We start from the raw sequence: 15,872 nt of genomic DNA, 5'->3' as shown, positions 1-15,872 counted from the left end.
AAACAACAAAAAAATGTGAAGAAGAGTAAAAACAACTGTGCAATTTTGTTAACAACTTTCTTCGGCGCTCGGCGGGTGTCTTCAAGCGAATCCGCATCCCAAGCAAAATGCCATAACACATGCCAGCGAGAAGCACAACGGGCTTATTCAATTTACGACTAACTGCAAAGCGAAGGGGGATCCCTTTGTAAATGGAGGGAAGTATTCTAAACCTCCTCGGGGGAGGGAGGGAGAACACAACTGCATTGGGAGTTTTGCATGTGGTGAAAAGTGTCAGTCCCCCGTCCAGAGCTGAGAAGGCATTCCAGGCATCCATGCGTGCTGCCAAGAAATTCATTTTACATGTTGCCTTGGCTTAAATGCCAACACATTGCTCGTAACTCAAGGGTTTAGGAGTGTATGTATATGCAAAACTTAAAGCCATGTTAGTCTGCTGTTCAAGTTAGAACTTAATGAGATTGCTGAGATAGAATGAAGTTTTCCTCATTCGTTTTCATTTATTTGATTTCGAGTTGATTCGAGCATAGCTCGAAATGGAATTTTACACAGCGGAAGTTGAGTCATGGCCACCGTGGTAACAACATTTTTGCAGTTTATAATAAATATTTATAAGGAATGAAAGCTGAAGTGTTACTCGTAAACATTGCAGCGAATGTCTGTATAAATATTTATATAACAAATAGTTAACATATACTCAAGCAATTGAATTTCTATGCTGAAAGCTGATCGCTGAGAAATATGGGAATTTGAGAAATTTACTAATAAAAATAGAGTTTCTTTTTCATTTATTTATACCTAAGAGACAGCTGTCAAAATAATAAATTCGTGGTTAATGCGTATTTATTTTATTCTCAATTAAAGACATTTGCTAAGTTTAGATATTTATTTGGAGAACTGTTGAAAGAGTTTAAAACTAGTCCCACTGTAGCTCTAAAAAAACAATCAACGAAACCAATTTCTCAAACTTAAATGCTCTTCAGAATCAAAAACAGAAGCGCATAAATTTTAGCCCACAACGTATAAAAAATGAGGCAAAATAAAACTAAAAGCCAGAGTTTGCCAGATTCACTAATGATGAGACGACGGACGGGGCCACATACTTCAAAGTCACTGGCCAAATAAATGGATGATGAACCAGGCCCGAAACGAAACGAAACTGCATAAATAAATATTCGAAAAGGCAAAGGGCTGACGATGATTTTTGTTTTTGGCACTGAAACCGCACAATGGAACCGCAACGGCAATGGAAACCACAGTGACTGCAGGAATAGGAATAGGCTCAAAGGCAAGGCAAGGATTTTTGAAAACAGGCAGGTGGGAGAGTTTGGTCTGTGAGTGCTGCCAAATTAGCTGCTACTGTCTGGTCTGAGTCTCTCCACCTTGTGCTTTGCCGCAAGCAAAATTTGGAACATCATTAATTTTAATTTTTGCGCAGACGCGCCCTGGGGGCTATTTTCAAGGGTTCAGGTTTTGTGGTCCCAGATTGGTCTCTGGACAGAATGCAAGCTTCGCTGCGTTCTGGACATGTAACTGTCTGTGTATGTGTCTGTCTGTGTGTGTGTGGGATGAGTGATGGCGCGTCTGCGGGCGTGTCAACATTGTTGTGTGTGTCGCAATTAAGGTAAATGGAAATGTTGCAACGCTGCCTCAGCCACTGCCAACGGCTTGACAAATTCCATTGCCACTGATTGATCACCGAAATGGAACTCACCTTTTTAAAGCGCCGCCGCTGCTGTTGTTGAGATTGCGATTGGGAGTGCGTCGAGCCCGTTTCGAGCTGGTTATCAGCACTGTTGTCTCGCTTACCCAGCGCCTGCAGCAGATCATCCACATTGCGTATATAGGGCCTATCGTGTTCGCGCTCCCTGGAACGCTCTGCGCTGCCACCGCCTCCCATGCAGCTGGTTATGCTCTTGTTGCCCAGACTATTGCTGCGAGAGCGCGAGCGAGAACGTGAGCGCTGCTTGCCCAGCAAATACACCTGATTTGCCAAATTGATATCGGCGGCAGCCGCTTGACGTGCACAACGTCTGCCCGCCATCGCCTGCTGTTCGGGAGTTTGTGCCTGGGTCTGTTCGCTGGCCAGATATTCACCAGCAATGTGCACCTTGGGTGTGCTGACCAATTGCAGGCCAGTGGCGCCAAATTGTTGCGGGAACTCGTGTAGCTCGAGGGGGAAACGCGGATCCATGGGCTGGCCAGGTTGACGTGGATACATGTAGCCATCGCGGAGAAACATTTTATTCGTAGTGTACACACGATCTTCGATCTGATAGAGGCCATTGGTGCCGGGACCTTGGCCACCGCCGATGATGCCATTCCGCACATAGGCAGTGGGACGAAAGCGCACTAGAGGATTGTAAATGTTCGCTTTGGGTTGTGGTGGTTTCGTTTTGAAGCTGCGACGTCGTGTTGAGGGTTTCATTTTGGCAGCAGACGAATAGTATGCAAATGTTTTATTCAATCAAATCAGCTCAAAAGTATGCTATGGTTTTTGTAGCAGATGCGCCTAAAAGATACTTCACTTTTTATGCACAAATCACAGCACTACATTAGTGTTGCATACTTTTATGCGCCACAATTAAAAAATCCCGCAAGCATTTAAAGTTGTTGAAACAATTTATAAACACAATGTTTTTGTTCGTTTGGGGCAAGCGACGCGCACGAGACGTTCAACATGCAGCACGTTCGATTTTTCACTGTTTGAATTATTTGCAATTTTATTGCAACAACTTTTTCTATTATTTGCTGGAAAGAAACGCAGTTAAGCCAATTAGCAAGTATTGCACTAGTCGCCTCAGACCTGAACCCGAGAACCTCTGTTTCCTCTGTGTCTATCTACCTAGAACAACTATTATTTGTTCTGTCAGTTCAGTCAGTCGAGTGTGTGCAAGGTAACTGAGTAAAGTATTGACACAGTTTGCATCATTCGCTTTTGTTAGCCAGCTTCGTCTTCCTGAACAACAACTGTCAACTGTCATGAATTTGGCGGCATTCGCGATATCCATGCCAAGAGCTGAGCCAACCCACTCAAATTCTATGCTAATCTGTCAACATGGGTAGCGTCTAATTAAGCAAGATTTGCAAATTATTGGCTTAGTCAGTGCCAGTGACCACTGCTGACCCCAATACAAGACAACCGATAAACTGATATCGATACGTATTCAGTCAGAGATTAGGCGACCAAAAGCTTCATACACGTAATTCCACTGACGCCCCCTATTGAATACCCTATTATGGAAAGTTTTACTCTTCAGTCATGAATGATATGACACATTAAATGGAAAACTAAAACTATCTCCATCTGTCTTTTTATCTTTAGTTCAGCAAATCTAGTTTTTATGTTAAGTAAACTCAACTTAGATATTTATATATTTAATCTGCACAGTTAAAACATTCTTAAAGTTCGTCAAGAGTATCAAAGAATTTGCTTGCAAAATATGGATTTGCTTTTTTGGTTGTTCAGCTTGTACTTGCTTGGAATTGAGTTCAGCTTTATTGCAGTTGCAATTCTATTTCAAGGTTACTTTGGTTATCGAATAGTTTCAAAGCTTAATTCACCACAATGTTCTTTGTCATTTCGATAAATAAACCATGTCACTTTATAGTCACTGGTAACGCGCTGTATTTTTCCTTCCGAAATATTTCTGTTTTCTTTTAATTTCCATGGTCAATCACCTTCCACACACACACACATACACAGAGTCTTATCACTTTGTCAACTACACACTTCCGCCCACGCAATGTTGAAAAGATGAATATAATTCTTGTTCGAGCACCGACGAGCAACAAATGTGAACTAAACAAAATGCATAAATTTCGAAGAGCAATCTGTGGACAAATGAATTTCCAATGGCCATTCATTAGACAGATAAAAAAAAAACAAAACCAGCCAGATAACTTCCAGTTCCAAAAGTCACAAAACAAATAAAACTTATTGCGATAAAATTGAGCGCGTGTGGCCACACTTCATTCTTGTTGTTGTTGTTCTCTTACAGAACGTGAGCTATTTAGTCGATACACCCCCTTTAGTAAAATGGAGAGACGAAAGCTCTTCAGTGGTCAATGCTTGTAAGCAGATTAACGTTGATTTCAAAGCTTTTGGAAATATGAGAGCTTTGATTGTAAATATCACATGTCGCAAAATAGTGTAACAATAAAATGAAAGCTTTACTTAACTCAAAGCTTTTAAGCACCTTAATGACCAATAGTCAGCAGCTCTACAGGAAATAGTGAAGAACTTTTCTAATTATTCACACATTTCATTAGGAAGTAGTTTAAATAATCAAATACACAGAATTGAGTGTACTTGAAAACAATAAAATGAAAGCTTTACTTTACGCAAAGCTTTCAAGCACCTTAATAACCAACAGCAAGCAGCTTTACAGGAAATAGTGAAGAGCTTTTCGAATGTATTCACAGATTTAATAAAAAGAAGTTTAAATAATCGAATACACAGTGTTGATGCGAGCGCATTGCTAAGTGAGAGGCACACCTCCGCTCTGCCGACCGAAAAGCACTCAAAGCTTTTGCGCTCACTAGCAATGCGCTCAGTGCGTAAGAATGCACTCAAGCTCCAGTGCTCTCAGCTTCTCTCTCCCACAATTGTACTACCAATTCAAAGCTCTTGCGATATCAATATAAAATGTAATAAAATTGTAAATCAAATTTAATAATTTGCAGACAACATAAATTTGTGCAAATACTTGAACTTCCACCCACTGTCAAATCGAAAGTCGCTTCCATGCCATTCAAGCATACGTATTCGAAATTGGGGCCGATGATTATCTCAAGAGTAAAAGCTCTTTTATGTGGAATTTTGTATTAATTAAATTTGAGTAGCTTTACAATCTAAGCAGGGGCAACTTAACATATGTACTTAATATGTGTAAATTGAGATAACAAAGTAAAAGCATAAAAAGAAGAAAAATAGTTTCGTTTATACTTACAAAAAACTCATCCTCGATGACCGGATCGGCGAGCATCTCTATGGCCTCAGTCATGGAGCGGCAGGTGCGATTCGTATTCTTCTTCTTCTTGAGCTTGCGCCCCAATGTGGCAGCATCGCTGAACCGATGCAACAGCTTGTCCCGCTTGCGCACAGCCAACGGACTGGCCGTGGAGCTGGCATGACACAGCAGCGATGAGTAGCCACCGTTTGTGGAGGAAATGGTGCCGGTGTTGGCATAGAAATTCTGTGGCTGATACTGTGCCGGGGCAGTCAGCGTGCTGTTCGAGTCGATCTTCTGGATGAGATTGTACTCCGACTGCGGATATTTGCTGGCAATGATGCTGGATGCATGCGACGAGTCCGTCGACTGCAGCGATGCCTTCGATGTCAGCTGTGGCTTCGGAGGCGGCGGTGGCGGTGGCTCCTTCATCAGTGCCACACGACGCGGTGCCGCACGCGGTATGGTGGCGCAATGCGGTGGCGAGACACCGTCACCACCGCCATAGCTAACAGCGCGACGGTTGCGATCGTTTTCCTTCTCTCTGCAAGTAGATAAAGAAAGGAAAGAAAGAAGATGAGCATTAAGTTTGCTTGTTTGTTTTTTTTTGTTGGGGGTAACTAAATTCTAGCTTGGCCACCTGAAACGTCGCTGCATGGGCGGACTGAGGAAACCGTTGGGCGATAGTGGCACAAAATATCCCCACTGCGGCGCCGTCTCGGGCCCCTCATGAAAGACGCCCAGCTGTGGCGTCAACTCCCTCGTCAGCGTTGGCAACGAGATGCGCTGCGGTGCACAGCGTTTGTTCCGCCTTCCCACCTGCTGGCGGTAGATGTGCTGATGCTGATGATGATGATGGTGGTGCTCCATGGACGATGTGGTAGTGGCATCCGAGTCCAGTGTGCAGTCTGACTGCAGCACATTCTCAAGCGTGCCATCGCTTGAATCATCTCTGCGCCGATGACCACGACGATGCACCACATCTTCGTCGTCGTCGTCGTCATCGTCGCTGGAGCATTCCGGCACCGTGTAGCAGGTATAATCGATCTGAGACATTGTTCTTTCTGGTTTTCTTTTTCTGGCTATTCTCACGCCTTTTTTTTGTGTGTGTTGCTTTGTTGGCCTTTTCAATTGGCCTTAGATGTTGCTTAATTAGTTCACGACTTTTTATTTCTATTTGATTGTTGTTCTATTCGCTGCTTCTTTTGTTTTGTTTGTTGCCTTTGACAAATGTTAAATGACAATTTCAAGTTGTTTTTGGTACACATGTAATTACTTGGCAACTTTCGTGCTCGACTGACTTTAAACTACTTTACGAGAGCATTTCGACCACTTGACCAACCCACGCATTCATCATGTGTCAAGTCCCAGTCACAATCTTAGACACCGTCACCCCAATCTTTCCTTTTGCCCTTCTTCATGCTTCTTTTCCACTCGAAAACTGTGTCCAGTGGCTGCAATTAAAAGTCGTTTTGCGCCCGAAAAGTTGCCCTAATGAGGTGCCGAGCGGAAGAAGACAGCAATTGTCTTGCCTAGTTGAGATATTTAAGTTTTTCTGTTCTATGTTTTGCTTTCAAAACACGCCCAACTTAAGGGGGGAGTAAATTGGTTCAATTTACCAATTTGGATTTGACACAATGAATTGCAAGAAACTCGAAATTGTCTGAGGTCTTGTCGACTGTCTTGAAGTTCTCTATGACTCGTAAATAAGTTTAGTTCATACATAGATTATTATTTTTCAAATTTTACAATTGTTAAAACCTTTTTAAAATACTCAGTTTACAATTCATTTAATTTTGCAAACTGAATAAAATAGCTTAATTCCTTCTTTTTTATAGCATTTTATTGCAATTTTCTTACTTCATTTTTTTTTTTGTGTTTTTCTATTAGAAATATCTAAAGCCTTCAAAAAAATCCAATTTTAATACATTCTAAGAAATTATTAGATTATCATTTTACGAGTTGTTTACGAAAGCATTAAAGAAAATATTATAAACATAAAAACGCTTCATAATATTTTTAATTTAATTTATTTTAATTGTACTGAATCACAAAATAATTTGAATGTTTTAGGTGAAAAAAGCTTTAAATTTATTTTGGGCAGTCGAAGAGTCCTCAAAGCATTTGAGCTGAACAAGAGTTGAAGAGTTCATTACGAATTTATGAGAAAGCAAAAGTGTCAACAGTGAAATCCATCAACAAAGCAATTAAGCTGTCAAATGGTAGAACGAGGAACACAAAACCCAGGACAGAAAGCAGCTTTGGCCCCCCATCATCATCAGCATCGGGAACATTTGCAAAGAGTTGTTTTTTTTCCAGCATAATGATGATGCAGAAAAGCGCCGTCAGCAACAACGTCAGCTGAGGCAGCTCCAGAATGCAAAATGCAGAATGGATTGTGGAGTTACATAGCAAGTGAAACGTGAAAGGGGAAAGGGAAAGAGAAAGAGAGACATGGAGAAGTGTGAGACATGGGGATGACATGGAAGGAAGACACGCAACACGCAGCCGGATATGCGAAGATTACAAGGGATTGTTGTTGTTGATGTTGAGTTTATGGTGATTTTATTGTCGCAATTATTTTAAATTTTTGCGCAAATGAATAGAAACTGCAGTATTGGCAAATAGGCTTGATTAATGTCCCCACAAAAGGGGGAAACAGACGCCGAACCGGAAAAGAACAGAACAGAACTGATGGAAAGGGCAACCTAATGGCGCCGTCATCAGTTGAATTGAAGCTTCAGAGTTTATGAAGATTAGTTGATCATAGAAAACAGAAAATTATGGATATTTACAAGCCAATATTAACTGGCCTGTTAGCTAATAAAGCTCATTAGAAGGAAATGTATATTCTCAGGCATTAAAAGAGCTCTTAGTAGTCAACAGAAGAGATCATTTGAATTTAATTTAAATTTAAATGCTGAGACTATGCAAATAATGAAAGAGAACAACATCAAGATAATGCGAAAAGAGTCAGAATAAATTATTTAAAAGCAAAGAGCATATTCAGAAGATATCAAATGAAATCGACTGATCGAAAGAGAAAGACAAAAGCTCTTGTCAAATGTCTGCTCATAAATTATGAATAATTAAATTAAATTTAAAGATCATCTTTAATAGTTGACGTCTAGACTGACCTAGAGAATTTGCAATCTTGATTTAAATAAACAAAATTAAATTCCACTCAACATAAATCTTTTTTGATTGTGATACATATTGTCTCTCATCTCTTTTAATCTACAAAATTGCAACATAATGAATCTAATTCAATTGAAAACATTTTAATATAAATAATACAAATTAAAGAGCAGAAAATTTGTGCATGTTTTGGTATTTAACCAATTAGTTTTCCCACTTGCAATTCGCTGTATCGATTTTCAATTTCAATTTTAAAAGCTTTTCACGTTTGGCTAATAAATTGGCTGTTCAGCAACCGCATAACAAATGCCATTTGTCAACATATTAATTATGTGAGCTCACTCTCAAAAGTGATTCAATTTATTTGTGTTTCACTTTCTATATATGCACACACATTCAAATATGTATTATAATTGGATTCATTTCATATTTCATTCGAAGTGTTTCACTAATTGTTTAATGGCAAATATTTTTCGTCAATTTTGCATTATTAAAACGACATTTTTGTTGGTCAGAAGCCACAAAGTTGAATCACTCTACAATTTATCCATTAATGAAAATCACAGAAATAGGCGAAAATACGGAAAAGCGAGAAAAGCGAGCGTTTCGGGCGAGTAAATGCGCTGACCGCCGGCAATTTTCAAACTGATTTCGAGCAGTGCGACACAGAGATCTTCTTGCCCCGGGGAGATGAGAGCGGAAGAGCAACAAAGCAGCGATGACAACCCTCAGAGACATGCGCGACAGTCTCATGGGACTCATGGGAGAAGGGGCGGGAGTGAGATTGTTGCTCTAAATACGAGCAAACATTGTTGTCTAAATTGCTCACAGAAATTTCGGACAAAAATAAAGACAATGCCACAAATTGCAAAAGGCATTTTGAGACAATTTCGCTGGATAACTAGGCGCATGAGTGTTAAACTATATCTCAAAGTGTGTGTGTGTGTGTGTGTGTGTGTGTGTGAAATGTCACGCAAAATAAATGTCAAGCGTTTAAGTTCCTCTCTCTGCTCTTCTTCGCTCTTCGACTTGTGAGCACCAGAACGAAAATGTGCCGTGACTCTTTTAAAAATATATGTTTTTTATAAATAAACACGCAGTCTCGCCTCTCGATTCTCTCGCTCACAGTCTCTCGCTCTCTCCCTCTCTGTCTTTCTGTCTCAGCTTTTCCAGATCGACAATTTTCACTTGTCACGCATCCATTTTGCCCCACACACACAATTTCGATGTCTGCGAATGTGTGCCACGACGATGCGGTTTATTGGCATCTGTTTGCCGCCAGCCAAAACACACTCGGCACACACACTCACACACACACAACCAGCAATTGGGTGTGATTAATAAGTGCAGGCAAAGTGGCAAAGCCATTGAAGCGTCTATACTGCGGTTGCATTATCAATTACACTTGTTAATTAACGGCTCGGACGTGGATTAACCCGCATTTCGGGCTTCCAAGCCATTTACCATTTACCATTCACAACCATTTTACCCTTAGCCACAACAACAAACAGCAGTTGCCTCTTGGGTTGACGATATTTGATAACAATTGCATGTCTGCTGCTGCTGCTGCTGGCGCACAATTGCAATTAAATCAGTTCTAAACGGGCGTGCAGTGAACCCAATTGCTATCGCTATTGCTGCACTTTTCATTAACCAGGGACGGAGCAGAGGGAGGGCTGGGGCACTTGGCTTAACAGCAGGCGTGGCGCTTATATGGGTTTGCGAATACCATAAAAATTAATTGAAGCAATGCGAGGAGATCTTAAAGATTATTTCATGCGGCGGTAGGTACGAGTTTCGTATGTGTAATACACACACTCTCACACACACTCACATGTCCAGAGCTTCTCTAGGGAGCAAATAAAAAAAAACACAGAAACAAAAACCTGCATGATAGAGTTGCGTGTTGACAACATGTTGCAAGCATACCCTGCAATCTGTTTATATGACTACTTTTATGAAAACATAATAAAAAGTTATGCTACTACTTTTATTTTTTAATTAAAAAATAAAATTCTGCAATTTGAAAGCAAACAAAATTATTATTTAATTTATGCTTGCTTTTATTATGAAAAACTTTGCAATAACTTGGAAAATCTGTATTAAAAACTAAATATTGCATACATAATAATATATATGTATATATTTTTGTTACGAACTCGTGTAAAAACAAGTAAAAAAGATAAAATTAACTACACTCAACTGGCATTTTCGACATAACCAAAACAATGCAATTTTATCGTTAAAATGTACTAAATAAGTATTATACAATAAAACAGTACTAAATTATAATATAAGATGCCAATGGGCAATAAGCATAAAATTATTGTAATTTAGTGTGCCCTGCACTTTTATTCTCAAATAAGTATTCAGTATTAAATACTTAAATATATAAAATATGTATTAGTGCTTAAGCAATTATATCGATATATCTTCGATAGTTCAAGAACTCATTCGATAGTTCTTTTAAGGTTGGGAGATTGGCAGCTCGCGAATACACGACCCTCAATCTGAGAAGAAACGAATAAAAAAACTAACTAAAAAATTTGAATAATAATATAATTTGTATTTGTACTTTTGAATAATTTTAGTTCAAAAATTTAAGCGAAACAACTTTATCAAGACAAACAATGAATGCATATTCTTTTCCAGACCAGCACCTGCAGCATAAACTGTTCCAATTAAAAACTTATTCGTTTAGGTTGACTGTGTCAAGACATAATTAAATAAAACTCGCATGTCCAAGACGAAGTTGTCACAGCAGCAGCAGCAACAGCAGCAAAAAGTGCAACGTAATTATAATGCAAGATGTCAAATGATTTTAACCTCTTAACACGAATCCGCCAAGAGTTGACAGAGATGGAGGTACAGATAGAGATAGCGCTAGAGATATATAGTGGAGTGAGTGACAGGGATGGCAACGGGGACAAAAAAAGACAAAGAGAAACAGCTGCTGATGCATTCGCATTTGCATTTGCAATTTGTAGTTGACTTTTATGAGGCAATGAACAGTCGCAGAGGGGAGCGATAAATACGAGAAAAGAAAAAGAAAACTTTTCATAATTTTGTAAACGATGCAGATGCAATCGCATCGAGACATCGCAGACAGACGGAGAGATCAGGGACCCCTGAGATAGTATTACAGTTCATTTAGTTTGATGACAGCAGTTGGAAATTTAAATGATGTCACGTGCCCCAGAGTTGAGCAAAAACTCAACAGGTTGCACTTACATAATGTCGGCAATATTGCATTAAATTATTTCTACTTTTCTATGATAATCCATTAAGAGTTCTTTGAGAACATATTGTTCACCCATTGTCTCATAACTCATGCCGTGAACTATAATAAATCAACATCTGACATCACTTATGAAACGAGAAATGTTCTTAAAAATAAATATATTTCGTGTACAATATTTTGGAATTCATTTTAAGCAAATGCTGTGCCGTGAGTGTGTTTCTAAAAGTTTCTGGCCATTAAAATCGCTGGAGCTGCCAAACATTGTTTGAAGGGGAGACGACCTCCCCCATAAAACACATTGCCCTGCATCTGTCACTATAAATAACAGCAACGACCAAATTAAAATACTAATAAAACTAACAGAAACAAAACCAAAAACAACCAAAACTAAGTACTACACATTTTATTAATAGCAACCCTTTTTAAGCAGCAGCAGCAGCAGCTGAGTTGAGTCTGCAAACATTCATAAATTCGGGGAAATCTCACGCGGTTAAGGAAAATCCGCAGTGCAAGAAAAACAGCAAACAGTGACTGACAGTCAGACAGACAGACAGACAGACACTATAATTATGGTGACAAGCTGCCGGTGCCATAATAAAAATAAATTTACCGTCTTGCGGCTGAATGTAAGACAGCAAATTGTTGGGAGTTTAAGTTTAGTGTTTGTGTTTTTTTTGTGTTTACTGTTTTTGTCGGCACGAGTCGAAGCCAAATTGTTTCTTTATTTCAACTGTTTGGGATGCCATTTAATTACGCCGCAGCGGCCATAAATCATGGTCTTCGCAATTGCCTTTAAAACAGCTCAGAAAAAAAGATAATTTCGCAATTGCAATACCTATGAAATCGCTTATTTGATCTCTGATGACAGAGAATTGATATGGCCAAGATGGATATCATGGCAAACCAAGCATAAAATATGGCAATTAAAAGTAATATATTCGTTTAATATTACTTTGCTAAAGAGTATTGCAAATTAGTTATTGATGCAGCAACAAAAACTTTAAAAAATTTATTATTTAAGTTATGAACTTAACATACAAATTTTTAAAGCAATTTGACAATATCCAAATTGGAAAATAATAAAATGTAATGTATCAAGCTCTATGATTAAACAAAAATAAGTAACTTTAAACACTCTCTTTAGTTTTTTCTCTATAAATGAAGTTTTAAATATTTAAATTATGAGACAATTAGACTTTGCCAAAATTAGAAAATATCCAATTTTACGATCAAACATAAAATAAAAGTAAGAGTTACAAGCTTATACGCTTAAAATTTATGAAGATCTATGATTTCTTTTTTTACCTATTGCAATAAAAGAAGTTTAATTTGTTAAATTAACATCTACGTTATGTTGCTATTTTGACTAAAAATGCAATTTCACATATTCAAGCTATAAACTTATCTTCAACATTTTGAAGGCAATTTAACAATGCGAAAATTAGAAAATAACAAAATTTACGATCTACCATAAAATAAAAGTAAGAGTAATCAATTTATACGCATGAAGTTTATTCGGCTCTCTGATTAATTTGTTACCCATTGCAATAAACAGTGTGCATACTATTAAATTAACATCTATGTTATGTAAAAATTTAACTTCCAATATGCAAATTATGAACTTAACTTCACAAACTATAAAGACAATTTCACAATGTCAAATAAAAAAATGACAAATTTTTAACCAGATAAGAAAAGTAAATTCAAGAAATTTATACTCTTTCAAATTTATCCAGCTCTTTGACTTCTTTTCTTTTACTTACGGCAATAAATGAGGTGCAACCCGTTAAATTACCTTCTATGCTATTGGAAATAAATATTATATAAAAATAAGACTTTCTTTGACAAAAATGCAATTTTACATATTCAAGTGATGAGCTAAGCTTACAAATTTTAAAGACAATTTGACAATGCTAAAATTAGAAAATAACAAATTTTACGTTCAGCCATAAAATAAAAGTAAGAGTAATAAATTTATACGCTTGAAGTTTATTCAGCTCTATGATTGCTAAGCTACTACAAAAAAAGCTTTCCATTTTTTTTTCTTATTTTTTTTTTTTTTTACTTAACACTTTGAGGTCTTAATGAATCTCAAACTGAAAGCAGTGATTACTTTGTTATCGAGTTTCCCATCAACGCTCGAACAATTGCTATTGCCAACAAATGAATGAATGCTGCGAATATGATATACAAGCATGAGAGAGTATGAGAGTGTGAGCATAAAATGCTGGTATTGATTTCACATAATGAGAAAATGTTTTCAAGGGCCTCATTGGCCGAGGGCGCTAAAATTACACACTTCAAAAGTCTTTTGATGAAAGGTTTAGCTCGGCTCTAGTGGAGATCCCGCAGTGTCTTCGATCAGCGAACAGCGATCAGTCGATAATAAAGTGCGATAATTGAGTAAGTACCTTAAATTATTTACGTGCGTGCAAATGGATTACGGCCTAAAAGATACCTTCAGATGTTGCAATTGACTCTAATAGCTCTGACAATTCAATGTGGATCTAGATCGTAGCTGAGGGTATCATTAGAAAGGAAATCCAAGACTTATATTTGGCACTCTTAGTATGTATGTTAACTTGTGTAGCAATAAGTTATACTAGTTGTATTCATTAAGACCAAACGCTTGTACTAAAACTCAAGGTTACGTTTTTAATGCACCGTCAACAGCAACTTAAACATGTTTCTAACGTGTTATTGCCGTTGTGCATATTTTTTGTCATATTTTTTTTTTTTAATTTGTACACATCATATATAAATACTCTTATGATGAGCCATAGATGTATTCATGCAAAAAGCTGTTAAAAAACATGTTACTGCATACGACAGGCGATATGGAAATAAAATTTAGGTGCTGAAAGCTGTGCAATGCGTTTGACACGCAAACGCCAAAGACAACAATTGACGACCACAAAAAAAAGCAAAAATATATAAATAATTAAAAAACAAATGAAGAAACCAATTACAAAACACAGTTTATGACTTTTGAACTTTTGTTTAAAAGCTTCATGAAGATGGGAAATGTGCTTTGACTATTTATAAAAACAGCACGATTCCAAAAATCACAGAGTAAATAATGTTCGACTCTTGAAGTAATATATTTTTTAAAATTATTTTTAAAATTTATAATGTGAATAAACATTTTAAAGTAAAATTTATTGGAAAATTTCGAATCAATTAGGTTTTGATGTAGAGCTTGAAATATGTGTTTAAACCAAAAACTAAAATTGCAGTTAAATCAATTTAAAACATTTAAAATATAATCATTTGAAGAAAATTATATACTAAACGATTACTAGAAGAAAATGTTTGCTCAACCTAATAATAATAATAATGAAATTATACACTATTAATTACAAGAAATATAAAACAATGAAACTGTAGAAACCAGTTAGAAATAACATTTTTCATTTTCATAGATCATCACCAAATATTGCAAAATCTAAATAAATTAAAAACATATGTAATAAATTTATGAAAAGACTGTGTTAAACAAATTGAAGGTTTAGTCACCTCAATTGAAATATATATTTAATGAACAAATTTTAAAGATGTGTACTTAACCCATTCAAGCAAAAATGCAATTTCCAGACTTTAAAAAATGGCTGAATGAATGAGTGAGAATAATATGAAAAAAACATATAATACTAATGCGACAATGTGAAGATACTAAAATTTTGACAATAGAACAATTGATTAAACTAAAGAATGTGAAAAAATATCAAACAATAAATTGCGATTCGGATTTGTTAAATGTAACAACAATTTTTTAAAATGTAAACATTTTAGGGAGCTTAACTATGAGTTGCACAAAACTAAAAAAAATTGTTTAAAAATTAAATTGAATTATTAGAAGACTAGTTTAATGAATACAACATATTCAGAAAAAATGTGAATTAACCAATTTCATCTTTAATCACCTCAATTGTCCCAATTGAAAGTGTTGTGTGAACAACCTAAAAGACATCACCCCACACCCAAATCCCCAATTAACCTTTTGCAGCTATGGAACAGAAAGCTTTGTATGTGTTGCCTATTAAATAGCAAGTCCACCTCGATTGTCTATGGTTGAATGGATGACTAGCCCAAAAAATAAAACAAAAATAATTGCAAGGCAAAAATGTACAAATTGAAATGAAAGGGGAATTTTGTGAAATTAACCAAGACACAAGCCAATTTGGGGGGCACACACATTAAATCATTGAACAAGAGCACTGCGAGATGCAATTGCTCTGCTTGCAGGCACCAAAAAAAAAAGAAAAAAAAACTGCAACGATTTACAGCTTACAACTGCTCTTGGGTGTAGCAGCTACCAGGAAACAAATAAATTGCAGCCAGCCAAACATGGATTGAGTCATAAAGTTATGAGTCTGGCTCCAACTCCGAGTCCAATAGAAGCAATCATAGTTCCCAGTTAATATCAGAGTCTCAGAGTCTGTTTTATAGTTTTGGCGATTTGGCCATCACGACGTTTGCCAAAAGCCACAGCTAGAAGTCATCTACCCTGGTTTTATTCCATTCCCCATTTCCCATTCCATTTC

The 15,872-nt window shown here is 37.1% G+C and overlaps 1 protein-coding gene across 9 annotated transcripts in view; it reads right to left on the bottom strand.

Annotated features, from left to right (window-relative positions):
* Nucleotides 1-15,872, bottom strand: part of LOC132786230 (tight junction protein ZO-1) — a 111,520-nt gene that overhangs the window by 42,192 nt on the left and 53,456 nt on the right. For 5 of the 9 annotated variants that reach the window (XM_060792708.1, XM_060792701.1, XM_060792699.1 and 2 more), the window contains exon 3: nucleotides 4,950-5,493. In XM_060792708.1, coding sequence (XP_060648691.1) covers nucleotides 4,950-5,493 — 544 coding nt within the window. Of the gene's footprint in view, nucleotides 1-1,711; nucleotides 2,649-4,949; nucleotides 5,494-5,589; nucleotides 6,125-15,872 lie in introns of those variants that run through there. The other 4 variants (XM_060792710.1, XM_060792700.1, XM_060792711.1 and 1 more) reach the window with 4 other exon arrangements.

The sequence above is a fragment of the Drosophila nasuta genome, chromosome 2R, assembly GCF_023558535.2.
Source record: "Drosophila nasuta strain 15112-1781.00 chromosome 2R, ASM2355853v1, whole genome shotgun sequence".
Lineage (NCBI taxonomy): Eukaryota > Metazoa > Arthropoda > Insecta > Diptera > Drosophilidae > Drosophila > Drosophila nasuta.
This window is presented reverse-complemented; position numbering and strand designations above follow the sequence as displayed.